At 39.6% G+C, this 14,196-nt stretch overlaps 1 protein-coding gene across 1 annotated transcript in view; it reads right to left on the reverse strand.

Moving 5' to 3' along the window:
- LOC139749440 (uncharacterized) overlaps positions 1–14,196 on the reverse strand; it is a 360,449-nt gene that overhangs the window by 47,081 nt on the left and 299,172 nt on the right. The window contains exons 10-11 of the mRNA XM_071663349.1: positions 8,759–8,882; positions 2,948–3,083 (exon numbers count right to left, since the gene is read on the reverse strand). Of these exons, the coding sequence (XP_071519450.1) occupies positions 2,948–3,083; positions 8,759–8,882 (260 nt within the window). The remainder of the gene's footprint in view (positions 1–2,947; positions 3,084–8,758; positions 8,883–14,196) is intronic.

Below are 14,196 nucleotides of genomic sequence, written 5' to 3' on the forward strand. Positions count from 1 at the left end.
GTGTGTGAGGCCTGGATATGGATAGGGAGCTGTGGTTTTGGTGAATTACACATGACAGCTAGAGACTGACTGTGAACAAATGTGGCCTTTTTTTTGTCTGTTTTCCTGGCGCTACCTCGCTGAAGTGGTGGTGGTGGTGGTGGTGGTGGTGGGGGGGGGGTCTTTCCTGTGTGGTGGGGTAGCAACAGGAATGGATGAAGGCAAGCAAGTATGAATATGTACATGTGTATCTATGTATATCATTAATGCTCTACATTAGCAGCACAATCACTTGAGTTGATGGAATACGACAAATGTTCAACTAACTAAATTGACTGAAGACCATTAAGAGGTTGTGGTATGACTTTAGGTGCATTAACCTGTTGCCAAGATGTCTATCCAAGATGACAGGGATGTTGTAAAGAATTGAGACATTTACCTTGGCCACTGCTTAACATTTGATCCTATTCTCAGGTGTAAAACTGAAACTTCACTGCGGTCAGTTATCACACGGTTAGGCTGGTGCAAGGCACTTGGGTTCCAGGAATTACCACAGGTGTGTCTCTTGACATGGCATGTCCCTTCTAAGTGATATATCCATAGTGCATATCAACTCTATGACCCTAAACATGGAATACGACAAATGTTCAACTATCTAAATTGACTGAAGACCATTAAGAGGTTGTGGTATGACTTTAGGTGCAGTAACCTGTTGCCAAGAAGTCTATCCAAGATGACAGGGATGTTGTAAAGAATTGAGACATTTACCTTGGCCACTGCTTAACATTTGATCCTATTCTCAGGTGTAAAACTGAAACTTCACTGCGGTCAGTTATCACACGGTTAGGCTGGTGCAAGGCACTTGGGTTCCAGGAATTACCACAGGTGTGTCTCTTGACATGGCATGTCCCTTCAAGTGATATATCCATAGTGCATATCAACTCTATGACCCTAGACATGGCAAGCCCCTTCAGTGAGTAGACTGAGGAAATCACACATTAGCACCATTGAGAAGTTGGTAAAGTTGACCTCTTTGTGTGGACAGAGGCATAGCCTCCTGGACATGCTTCAAATTTATGGACAATGATTTGGCCTCTTTGTTTACTACCAGATGCTCTGACAACATAATAGAGGAAGAATATGGGATGATATTCTCCTATGATGTTAAAAAAAGGAACAAATCCCATGATGCATTTCCTCTCCTCTAGTGCTAATGGCTACCTCTTAAGTTGCATTGTGGATAGGATAGCAGAGGGAGTTAACAGAAACATAAGGAAGGCTAATAGTTACTTCCTGTATCCCTTGTCACTGATTCAGGGACTGAGAGTGATCTTGTTCAGCCAATATCCCCAAGGTGAACATTGAGCTTTGATCAGGTAACTGAATTAGAAGCCTCATGATGGATAGAAAACTTCAAAGGTGAAAACTACAGTTGATATGTTTGAACAAGCAAGTGTTTTCTTACACAGCTGAGACTAAACCCTTCTGATCTGGTTCCTTTTTCCACAACCATAATCAGAGTGATAGGAAAGGATCTTGAATGACACAAAACAACCTAGAAAATGTGTAAACCTTAAAATCAATGATGCCCTGGAAGACAAGCTCTTTCGTATGAATATGTCTTATTTATGTAAAAAGCTTGGCCTTGCAAGGGTTTTTGTGTTGCTCTACTTGAGGCAGCTCTGGTCCCTACATACTTCACAATGCAGCAGGAATGAAGTGAGAGACTGCTAGATAAGTAAGCCGAGTGATCTAATTCATCCACCATAAATCTAGAAGGGTGATCTTCATTCACAAGTTGGTCTCAACATTCCTAAACCAGTGAGAAAAATGTTCCCTTTGAAAAGAACACTCCCTTCCCCAAGAACCTTAACAATGGAGGCTTTACTGATTGACATCCAACTTTCGGCAGCACAACCCCAGAGATAATTAGCATCACTGCTTTAGGACATCATCATTCTAGTCCCAACCTCTGTGTATTCCCTGTGTATGGGGCCCATACACTGAAAGCTTCCAAAGGAAGGAAAAATACCCCAGAACCTAGAGAGAAATGAGATAAGAGTAGGGAAGAGAGAGAGAGAGAGATGATGTAATACACAAACAATGCAAACACTTGAGGGGGTGAAAGGTGATGATCACAACCATACAACAGATCCTGTGCACAGATCTCATGTATGCATAATAGGTAAACAGGTGTTGCTCAGCAGTGTTCATGAACATAATGCAACCTCTACAAGTTGAATAAAATAAAGTCAGTTACACAAAACCCATGGCTTATCTAAGTTAGGCAAGGACACTCAGCTGTCAAAGGATGGAAGAAGCTGAGCTACCACAGTTGTAGTGGGTATTTCCTCACATGTGCTCCAGAAACAACGTGTTCCAAGAAATAAGGGATATACTGGTACTAACAGCCAGACAATGATGATAACATCACCAAATGGAGGTTGTAGATTGGTTGGAGGATAGACCTAAACCAAACAGATGCTGAAATTTTTAACAAAGGGTATTCACCTAACTAATCAGGAATTGTGTTGATACATTTCTAATTCCTAGAGGTCTGAGATATTTCTCATGGCCTGAGTGATAAACTGATCCTGGAAATAAATATTAGCTATGCAGAGATTCAGTCATTACTGTTCATCATCTCCCCATCCATTGGTAAAATTGCATGCATTGGTGTCTCTCATATTCAACATGCCTAAATGATAGGATTCTAATGTCTTCATCCCGAGTACATTCACTGTTAATAGGTGCATACAGTCAAATAATTCTAATATGGTTATTCATAAAAAAAAGTCAAACAAAAAAGAACTAGGGTCTTTAAAAAACATGGAAAAACAACAGTGGTAATATCTTTAACTATAGGAATTATGAGAGCTCTTTTACCTAATAAAGTTCCTATAATCAAACTTCATGTAATAATGTACACAAAATAGCATTTATCCTATGAAAAGATCAAACAGCTTACCAACAGTGGTGTATCTGACAAAGGTCTCCTGGTTTTCGATCATGGTGTCAACAGCTAATTTCTCTGAGTAGTGGGCAGTAATAATGGCAATGGTGGGTTGTTTGTTTGATGTTATTGTTGGCATCTGTCTCACAACCTGAGAAAGTTAATGTCAATTACCTCTTTTTCAAAACTATATTCAAACAGATTTTATTACTGGCTATAGCTAAAATAATTCTTAATCACTGGCATACTCATGGGGGGACAGAGGGCCATGGCCCCCAATTACAACTATTTTCCCTTTGTTAAAAGCTTTGTTTAGATAATTAAGTTGCATAGCTGGAATCATTTCTGTTTGTATCTCTGATGCCATGGCAAAAGTCTCCATGGCAAAAGTCTCCATAACTAGGGAACTCCAGTGCCACTTCTTAGCCTTTAGTGCCTCATCCTTAACAGGCAACTGGCAAAAGGCCAATCTTGTGCAGGGTTTGCAGAGGCTCCTACATAATGCTCCTACTGACTACTTCTACCAAATGTTCCTACATACCACTTCTATCTAATGTTTCTGCCTAATAGTTCTACCTAAATGTTCCTACCTACTGCTTCTATCTATTGCTCCTACCATTTTGCCAGATGGCAGGGTTAGCACACAGCACTCACCACAAGAAATCTAGAGTTACAAAGAATGATCTCTGTGTGTTAAGTGTTTTCAAGCGTTGTGAGTGACAGGGAAGAGATATTTAGTATGTCTGTGGATAGAATGCCAGCAGTCAACGTGTATTTGAGGCAGAAAGAAAAGACAGCTATGTATATGTTGATATGTATATGCATATGTATGCATATGTGCATGTATGGAAGTTTATGTGTATATGTGTATATAAGAGTGGATGGGCTGTTCTTCATCTGTTTCCTGGCGCTACCTCGCTGACAAGGAAAATGGTGATCAAGAATAATAAAATATAAAATAAATAATACATTTTATCTTATATATTTATCTTATTTTGCTTTGTCGCTGTCTCCCGTGTTAGTGAGGTAGCGCAAGGAAACAAACGAAAGAATGGCCCAACCCACCCACATACACATGTATATACATACATGTCCACACACGCAAATATACATTGCTATACATCTCAACGTATACATATATATACATACACAGACATATACATATATACACATGTACATAATTCATACTTGCTGCCTTTATTCATTCCCACTGCCACCCTGCCACACATGAAATGACAACCCCCTCTCCCCGAATGCGAGCGAGGTAGTGCTAGGAAAAGACAACAAAGGCCACATTCGTTCACACTCAGTCTCTAGCTGTCATGTATAATGCACCAAAACCACAGCTCCCTTTCCACAACCAGGCCCCACAAAACTTTCCATGGTTTACACCTGATGCTTCACATGCCCTGGTTCAATCCACTGACAGCATGTTGACCCCAGTATACCACATCATTCCAATTCACTCTATTCCTTGCACAACTTTCACCCTCCTGCATGTTTAGATATACATATTCACACTTGCTTGCCTTCATCCATTCCCGGCACCATCCAGCCCCACAAGAAACAGCATCGCCAACCCGTGTCAGCAAGGTAATACCAGGAAAACAAATAAAAAAGGCCACATTCATTCACACTCAGTAATGCACTGAAACCACAGCTCCCTATTCACATCCAGGCCCCTTAAACCTTTCCGTGGTTTACCCCAGTCCATTGACAGCACATCAAACCTAGTATACGACATCGTTCCAATTCGCTCTATACTTGCATGCCTCTCCCCGATCACTCAAAATCTTTTTCACTCCATCCTTCCACCTCCAATTTGGTCTCCTGCTTCTCCTTGTTCCCTCCAACTCTGACACATGTATCCTCTTTGTCAACCTTTCCTCACTCATTCTCTCCACATGTCCAAATCATTTCAACACATCCATTTCTGCTCTCTCAACCGCACTCTATATTTCCACACATTCCTCTTACCCTTTCATTACTTACTTGATCAAACCACCTCACACCACATATTGCCCTTAAACATTTCACTTCCAACATATCCACCCACTCCTCAGTACAACTCTATCTACAGCCTTGTATCTAAATTTCTAAAAAGGGAAGCAGAAGAAGGAGCCAAGTGGGAAGTGCTTATTCTCCTCGAAGGCTCAGACTGGGGTGTCTGAATGTGTGTGGATGTAACCAAGATGAGAAGAAAGGAGAGATAAGTGGTATGTTTGAGGAAAGAAACCTGGATGTTTTGGCTTTGAGCGAAATGAAGCTCAAGGGTAAAGGGGAAGAGCGGTTTGGGAAAGTCTTAGAAGTAAAGTCTGGGGTTGGTAAGAGGATTAGGGACCAAACGGCCCCTCTATCCTGTACATCTCTCTCCCTTATCTCTCCTTCCATATCACTAAACTTACCCAAAATAGCTCATAAATACTTAAATTCTGTCACCTCTTCCAGTCTTCCTCCCCCTATATTCATAGCACAATTTAGTATGTGTAGGTAGTAGTTGGTAGGCAGCCAACAACCAGGGAGCTATATTACCAGCACAACCCACCTAGGTATCAGGAGGGACAGTGATAGCTGTGCAGTAAGTCAGCACTTCAGTGGTTCTCAAGCTGCACTCCTCTTACCTGGATAGCTGTCTTTTGTTTCTGCTTCACCCACACATGGACTACTGGCATTCTATCTACAAATGTACAGTCTCTCCGTATCATACATAATATGACAACACTCAACTCATTCTTCGTAACTAGATTTTCTTGTGGTGAGCACTGTGCTCTAGCCCTGCCTTTTAGCAAAATGGTAAGAGCAACAGATAGAATTAGTGGGTAGGAACATCAGACAGTAGTAACATTAGGTAGAAGCCTCTGCAAATACCATGCAGGAGTTGCCCTCTGCTAGTGGCCTGTTAAAGGTAAGGCACTAAAGGTTAAGAAGTGGCACTTGAGTTCACTAGTTAAGGAGAATATCACGATGGCCACCCCTTCCCAGGAGTTCTAACAGGCAATAGGTTTCAGATAAATGGATAGACAGACAGACAGTTCACGTTCTTCTCTCACCCTCAAAGAGCTTTGGAAAATCTGTACTCTAACTCTGCTTCCTTTTAAACACCATTACTTTTCTTATACTTGTATATACTTTCAATCAACTATGCTTTCACATATCAAAAACATATAACCTTTTGCAACTCCTCTTCACTCTCAGCACACAACACAGTATCATCCACAGACAAGCATGTCTCTAGCTATCATGCCTCACCACCACATTCCATTTCTCATCCCTTTCCCTAGTTTTGCTGTCATCTCTCTTATTACTCCATACACATACATGTTAGAAGACCACAGTGATATCGCACAGCCCTGCCTCACACCGACATGTATACTGAAACTTTTGCTTAATTCTGCAACCACTCTTACACATGCATGGCTTCAACACCATCCAACAGTTGTTCTACTACCCCATATAGCCTGAACATACCCCTTAAAGCATTCCATTTGACTCCGTTAAACAATTTCTCCAGATAAGTAAAAGTTGCATACAGCTTCTTACCTTTGCAAGATACTTTTCCACAATCATTCTCACACAGCCCTGCCTCACACCCACATGTATACTGAAACTTTTGCTCAATTCTACAACCACTCTTACACATGCATTTGCTTCTCTCTAGAAGGCTTCAACACCATCCAACAGTCGTCCCCCTACCCGATATTGCTTGAACATACCCCTTAAAGCATTCCACTTGACTCTGTCATACAATTTCTCCAGATACATAAAAGTTGCATACAACTTCTTACCCTTGCAAGATACTTTTCCACAATAATTCTCACCACAAAAATTTAATCTACACATCCCACGCCCTTCCTAAAATACCCTTGCTCCTCACTTATTCTATGGTGAGTCGCTTTCATCACTCTATCAGTCAACACTTGCATACATTTTTCCTGGTATATTTAACAGATTTATTCCCCTATAATTGCTGAATACATCCTTAGCACCTTTTCCTTTAAAAAAAAGAAAAAAGAAAAACAGCTTTCACCTAATCCTTAGGCACAAATTTCTGCTTCAATGCTAAATTACATACCAAATGTATCCACTCTATTACATTTTCTACTGTCATTCTTTATATCTCTCTTCTTGCCACAGGCTCCTTCATTTGTATCCTTTTTCTTCCATCCTGTATACCCAAGCATGTAACAACTGCTCCCTCACCTTCTCCAACATTCATCAATTCTTCAAAATACTCTTTCCATCTTCCTTTAACTTCCTCCTCTTGATTCAGCAACTCCTTTACCTCTCACATTTACATTTCTACTCATATCCACCACTTTCCTTTTACACATCCTTCCAGTACATTATCTTATTTCTCCCTAAACTTTTCACTCTACTCTCTTCCAAAATCTTCATCTACCCTTTCTTTGCTTTCTTTTATCAGCTTCTTAACATTCTGGTGGCACATCTTACATTCTTCCCTCCTCCTCCTCTGAACTTCCATTGTTATATTCCTTAAGAGCACTCTATCAAATGACCTTTTCTTTTCTTCAACGGTATTTCTACTTTCATCTGACTCCCATGCACTTCCCTTTCATTCTTATATCTCATAACCTTGTTGTCCAGTTACTAATTCTACATCCTATAACACTCTTTCTCCAAATATTCTAAACATGTTAATCACATTTGACTGTGTCCCTAAATTTACTACACTTTTACCTAAACTTTCTATCATCCTTCTCTCATACTCTTTCATTTCTTTCTGATTCATTTTCTTTATTGCCAACACTTTTACCTTTCCATTCCTCCTTAAACTGTCCCTCCACTTTTCCCTGATTCTCACTCCACAAGAACTGCAAGATGGTTAGAATCTCCAAAGAATCCTCTTACAACTCTAGCATCCAGCACAATCTTTCTCAACCTTTCATCCACTGCCACATAGTGAACCAAACACTTTTGTTCTTCTCTTCCACCAATTTTCATCCAAATATATCTGTGCTGTCTGCAAGGAATAAACCCCTTTTAGTACTGACATCCACAAGATAACTTCCATTCAGATTTACTCCAGGCACTCACCACTTACCACTATCTTGCCAATTTCATCATATCCTACCTTTATATCTATATCATCCATTAAAACCACCTTCCTCTCCTTCTCAAACCTCTTTCTACAGTCATGTAAATTTCTCTAGGAATGTTTCCTTTCATCCTTACCTTGCACAGTTTTCATATCCACAAGCACATATAAGCATGCCCAAGCAAACTTCACGATTCCAATCTTTCCTTTCACCCACACTGTTGTTGATCCATTCCATCCATGTTATAAAGAAATTAAGTCATCAGTTTTGACTCCTTCATGCCCAGTTTCGGTTTCACAACTTATAAGCTCTTAAATCTACTGTCAGTAGATTTTATGTTATAACCTGAGCAAATTCATGCACTCTCTTAGGCACTCATATTTATAATGTATGCTCCTTAAGCCTAGCCCTACTTATCAGCAATCTCAGTAGTCAGTTCATGGAACCTAGACTGCTCCTTGGGTTTCAGCCAACTTCACAGAAATCTATAAATCTTATCTTTCATCTGTAGCATCAAGAAAATTCACCATGTGAAAGAAGGTTATCTTATGTACCCCTTCATATGTTCCAGCAAACTATATGTGAGCAATTTTTTTCAATCAAATGTTTGCTAAAGCAATAGCTCTTCCTTTAAAAAACTCAGATTGAATGCTGTCATGACAAAATGTAGTAACCTTTTATGAAACTTCTAAAACAAAAATAATCAGTAGCTTCTTTTTTATATATCATTCTGAAGATTAGTCCAAAAAGGTAAATCTCATTCTCAAACCTTGACATCTGTTTCATTTTGTACAACCCGGGTGAAGCAGCCTGGAGCCATTGGCTTGATCAGACCCTTATCAGTCAGGGCTGCAATAAACAGCTGTACATCTTCTAATGATGCTGTTGCTCGTCTGAAAGGCAAGTGTAGGAGTTAAGCGATGCTGCACGTAAGTTCATCATAAGAAAATACATATTTCGAGATTTACATAAATGAAAAGATTTTTTGAAATGCATTAGTTGCAAATATAAGTCTAGGCACAACTATATATATATTCTAAGACTGAGATGGATCAAATTGCTGTATAAAGCTTAATTTCTTAACTCTACATGGATTGATGTAATGACAAATGAAGCAAGAACACCAAGGTGAATAAAAATATGTACTGCAAGAAAAAAAATCATTTCTAAATCAATTCATCATCATTGAAACCATCCCCAGTTCCATAGGGTGGATCTGGTGCACACAGTTTCTTAAATCAACCATAAACAATAAACCCATGTTCTGAGCGTTATAGTGAAAAATGAATGTGTGAGCCACTATCTCTGCAAAAACAACACACATTAGATCTATTACAAAAATATACATCAATACATGCAAAGTTATGGAAATAAACAATCCTATTGATTTACCACATTTCATCTTGCCAAAAGATTTTACTGTCTCATTTCTTTTCACCTTCCTATTCACCATGTGTAACTACCAATATGTTCAGTAATGGGAGAGAGTTTTACACTCATGGGACCCCATCCCTTGAATGTTCTTTATTGTCACACCACCTTTTAAAATTCTGCATGCCGTCCACATTCATGATTTTACTAGTGTTCAATTTATTTCATTCACCCACACTGTTAAAAAGCTTGAAGCTGTATCAAATCACACTGTACTCTTCTCTCTTCCATGGTACCATCTTTGCTGCCCTTTTCTGTTTCTTTTCAGTTATTTATCTGCATTCTATAATTCCTCATGCCATCCTATCCTAATCAAACCATCTGCCTCCCTCTCAACTAACATATGCAGTGGTCAGTCAAAAGTTCATCCAATTTCTTTTTCATATCTTTGATGTGTTACCAATATCCCACCCACTCTCCTCATTTTCATTCCTATTAGTTCCCTTGTTCTCTTCTTATTAATCAAATCTTTTCAAAACATTATCATATTCTCTATCAACTCTCATTTGTATTGTTTTTCCACACTGTATTCTTTTGTACTTCTCCTAATCATTCATACTCCTTTTCTGAAGATAACCTCCATACACCTCCCTTTCCTGTTTCATTAGCAATTCAACCACCTCATTCTACCACCCTATACCATTCCTGTTATGGGCATCCAAACCCCACAGGTCATACATTTTACCAGCACATTTATGCGCTGCCTCCACTCCTCTCCCACTCCACTTGTTTCATCCACTCAGAGTATATTCCAATCTTCACTCAAACACTCCTGGTACTTCTACACATGAATAATTTTTTCATGCTCATTCATTCACCTATTTTTTTCAGATGTATGTTATCTACTCTTTTTCTGGGATTTTAGCTAAGTATAACATTAATGGGGGTGAGAGTGTTGTAACTGGCAAGTCAAACTATTTGACATATGAACATCTCATGGTCAGATGCATCAGGACTGACAGAGGCAAGAGAAACAAATAAATGCTCAAAGTACAGAGGAATAAGTCTGTACAAAGAATACATGGTAAGGTGTAGGAGAGAGTAGAGACAGAGAGGGAGGCATCACACACACAAAGACACTAATTCAGGAGCAATGTGGTTTCAGGAAAGGGAAAAGGTGTCTGGACCAGGTTTTCTTTTTTTAATAACATGCATTTGATGTACTTGGAGAAAGAAAAGGACTTGTCTGTATCATTCATGGATGTGAAGAAAATACAAGATAAGGTTGGGGTGAGAGAGCATCATTAAACTTTGGGTTGAATAAGATGTTTTGGAAGGATGTAAATTGGGTGCACAAGAGAAGAGAACAAATGGAAACATCGGTGAAGGGGGCAAGAGGTGAAGTAATAACAGGTATAGATGAAGTGAGAAGGTTTGTTGAATATGATATTGTGGCAGAATTAGGGTGTTTTGGTTGGGGTGGTGTGCGATGTGAGAGGGTCGGGGAGAATGGTTTAGTTACGAAGGAAGAGGAAGTGAAAGCTTTAAGGAAGATAAAATCGGGCAAGGCGGCAGGTTTGGATGGCATTGCAGTAGAATTTAGTAGGAAAGAGATTGATTGTAAGGATATTCAATGAACGCATGAATCATGGTGAAGTGCCTGAAGACTGGTGGAATGCATGCATAGTGCCATGGTCAACCTACAGAGGCACAGATTTGTAGAGTATTCCTGGGAAATCATATGGGAAGGAATTGATTGAGAGGGCGAAGGCAAGTACAGAGCATTATACTGGGAAAGAGCAGTGTGGTTTCATTAGTGGTAGAGGCAGTGTGGATCAGGTGTTTGCTTTGAAAAATGTATGCAAGAAATACTAAGAAAAACAGATAGATACAAATGTAGCAATCATGGAGCTGGAGAAGGCATATGATGGGGTTGATAGAGATGCTTTGTGGAAGGTCTTAAGAGTACATGGTGTGGGAGGTAAGCTGCTAGAAGCAGTGAAAAGTATTTATCAAATATGTAAGGCATGTGTATAAGTAGGAAGAGAGGAGAGTGATTGGTTTCCAGCGAAGGTCAGTCTTTGGCAGGGATGTGTGATATCTCCATGGTTGTTTAATTTGTTTATGGATGGACTGGTTAGGGAGGTAAATGCAAGAGTTTTGAAGAGAGGGGAAAGTATGCAGTTTATTGTGGATGAGAGGACCTGGGATGTGTGTCAGTTGTTGTTCATCGATGATACAGCTCTGGTGGCTGACTTGGAGGGAGAAACTACGGTTGATGACTGAGTTTGGAAAAGTGTGTGAAGGGAGAAAGTTGAGAGTAAATGTGAATAAGAGCAAGGTTATTAGGTTCAGTAGGGTTGAGGGATGTAAGTATAAATAGAGAAAAATTGGAAGAAGTGGGGTGTTTCAAATATCTGGGAGTGGACTTAGAAATGAATGGAACCATGGAAGCTCAAGTGAGTCATAGAGTGGGGGCGAGGGGGAGAAGATTGTGGTTGGAGAGAATGTTATTGCAGAGAGCAAAAATGGGTATGTTTGAAGGAATAGCAGTTCCAACAATATCAAATGGTTGCGAAGCATGGGCTATAAATAGGGTTGTACAGAGGAGGGTGGATGTGTTGGAAATTTGAGGACAACATGTGGTGCGAGATAGTTTGATCAAGTAAGTAATGAAAAGGTGAGTGTGGATAGAGTTGTGCGCAGGAGGGTAGATGTGCTGGAAATGAGATGTTTGAGGACAATATGTGGTGTGAGGTGGTTTGATCGAGTAAGTAATGTAAGGGTAAGAGAGATGTGTGGAAATGAAAAGAGTGTGGTTGAGAGAGCAGAAGAGGGTGTTTTGAAATGGTTTGGGCACATGGAGAGAATGAGTGAGGAAAGATTGACCAAGAGGATATATGTGTCGGAGGTGGAGGGAACGAGGAGAAGTGGGAGACCAAATTGGAGGTGGAAAGATGGAGTGAAAAAGATTTTGAGTGATCGGGGCCTGAACATTCAGGAGGGTGAAAGGCATGCAAGGAATAGAGTGAATTGGATCGATGTGGTATACCGGGGTTGACGTGCTGTCAATGGATTGAATCAGGGCATGTGAAGCGTCAGGGGTAAACCATGGAAAGTTCTGTGGGGCCTTGATGTGGAAAATGAGCTGTGGTTTCGGGCATTATTGCATGACAGCTAGAGACTGAGTGTGAACAAATGGGGCCTTTGTTGTCTTTTCCTAGCGCTACCTCGCACACATGAGGGGGGGGAGGGGGATGTTATTCCATGTGTGGCGAGGTGGCGATGGGAGTGAATAAAGGCAGACAGTGTGAACTGTGTGCATGTGTGTGTGCGTATGTGTCTGTGTGTGTATATATATGTGTACATTGAGATGTATGGGTATGTATATTTGCGTGTGTGGACGTGTATGTATATACATGTGTATGGGGGTGGGTTGGGCAATTTCTTTCGTCTGTTTCCTTGCGCTACCTTGCAAACGCGGGAGACAGCGACAAAGCAAGATAATAATATAAAAAAGTGTGGTTGTGAGAGCAGAAGAGGGGGTATTGAAATGGTTTGGACATATGGAAAGAATGAGTGAGGAAAGGTTGACAAAGAGGATATATGTGTCAGAGGTGGAGGGAATAAGAAGTGGGAGACCAAATTGGATGTGGAAGGATGGAGTGAAAAAGATTTTGAGCAACTGGGACTTGAACATACAGGAGGATGGGAGGCATGCAAGAAATAAAGTGAACTGGAGTGATTTGGTATACTGGGGTCAACATGCTATCAATAGAATGAACCAGGGTATGTGAAATGTGTGGGGTAAACATTGGAAAGGTCTGTGGGGTCTGCAAGTGGAAAGCTTGCTGTGATTTCGGTGCATTTCACATGACAGCTAAAGACTAAATGTAAATGAATGGGGCCTTTTTTTGTTTGTTTCCTGGCGCTACCTCACTGAAACAGGGGGTAGCGATGTTGTTTCCTATGGGGCAGGGTAGCGCCTACAATGGATGAAGGCAAGCAAGTAATGTACATGTGTATATATATGTATGTCTGAGTATGTCTATATGTTGATATGTATGTATATGTAGGTATATGTGCATGTATGGGGGTTTATGTGTGTATATATATATATATATATATATATATATATATATATATATATATATATATATATATATATATATATATATATACATATATATATATATATAACATACAAAGCTCCATCAGCCAGGATCGAACCTGGGACCCCTTGTGCAAGAGGCAGGCATGCTAGATTCTTTTCATATCTTACAATCTAAAACCATATCATATATATACAGTCTAGGATATTATATGAATCATGGTTTGCTTCCATTAGCTCAACCAAGTCTACATGTAAGACTTTGAAAAATGAATTCATAAAAAGACTTTGTTGATATATATTCTAAATATCAAAACAATACCTTGAAATTGTGAAAAAGATTACAGTATCTCTCAAGATTTTCACATGCACTTTGTGTGTGATTAAATTTCACTAGCTTAGGGTTCTCATGACCATTCATCATATGAATATAATGTTGTACATGTAAGTGTTGTACATACTGCTATTAAGGATTATCATTCTTTACAAATAAATATTAGAGAAAGTTATTCATATTTATCACAGCATTATTTGATATAAAAAATATTAATCTTTCAGAACAATTATTCATAATTCCTATATAAGCTTTTTAGGATCATTTTGGCAAAAAACAGAATTCCCACTGACATAGGTACAAACTGAATAAAGAAATATAAACAAATTGGTACTACTGTAAAGTAACCGAACAAGATCCCAAGAACAAGGACCCCAAGCAAGTGGGAAAG

This window comes from Panulirus ornatus, chromosome 1, assembly GCF_036320965.1.
Source record: "Panulirus ornatus isolate Po-2019 chromosome 1, ASM3632096v1, whole genome shotgun sequence".
Taxonomy (NCBI): domain Eukaryota; kingdom Metazoa; phylum Arthropoda; class Malacostraca; order Decapoda; family Palinuridae; genus Panulirus; species Panulirus ornatus.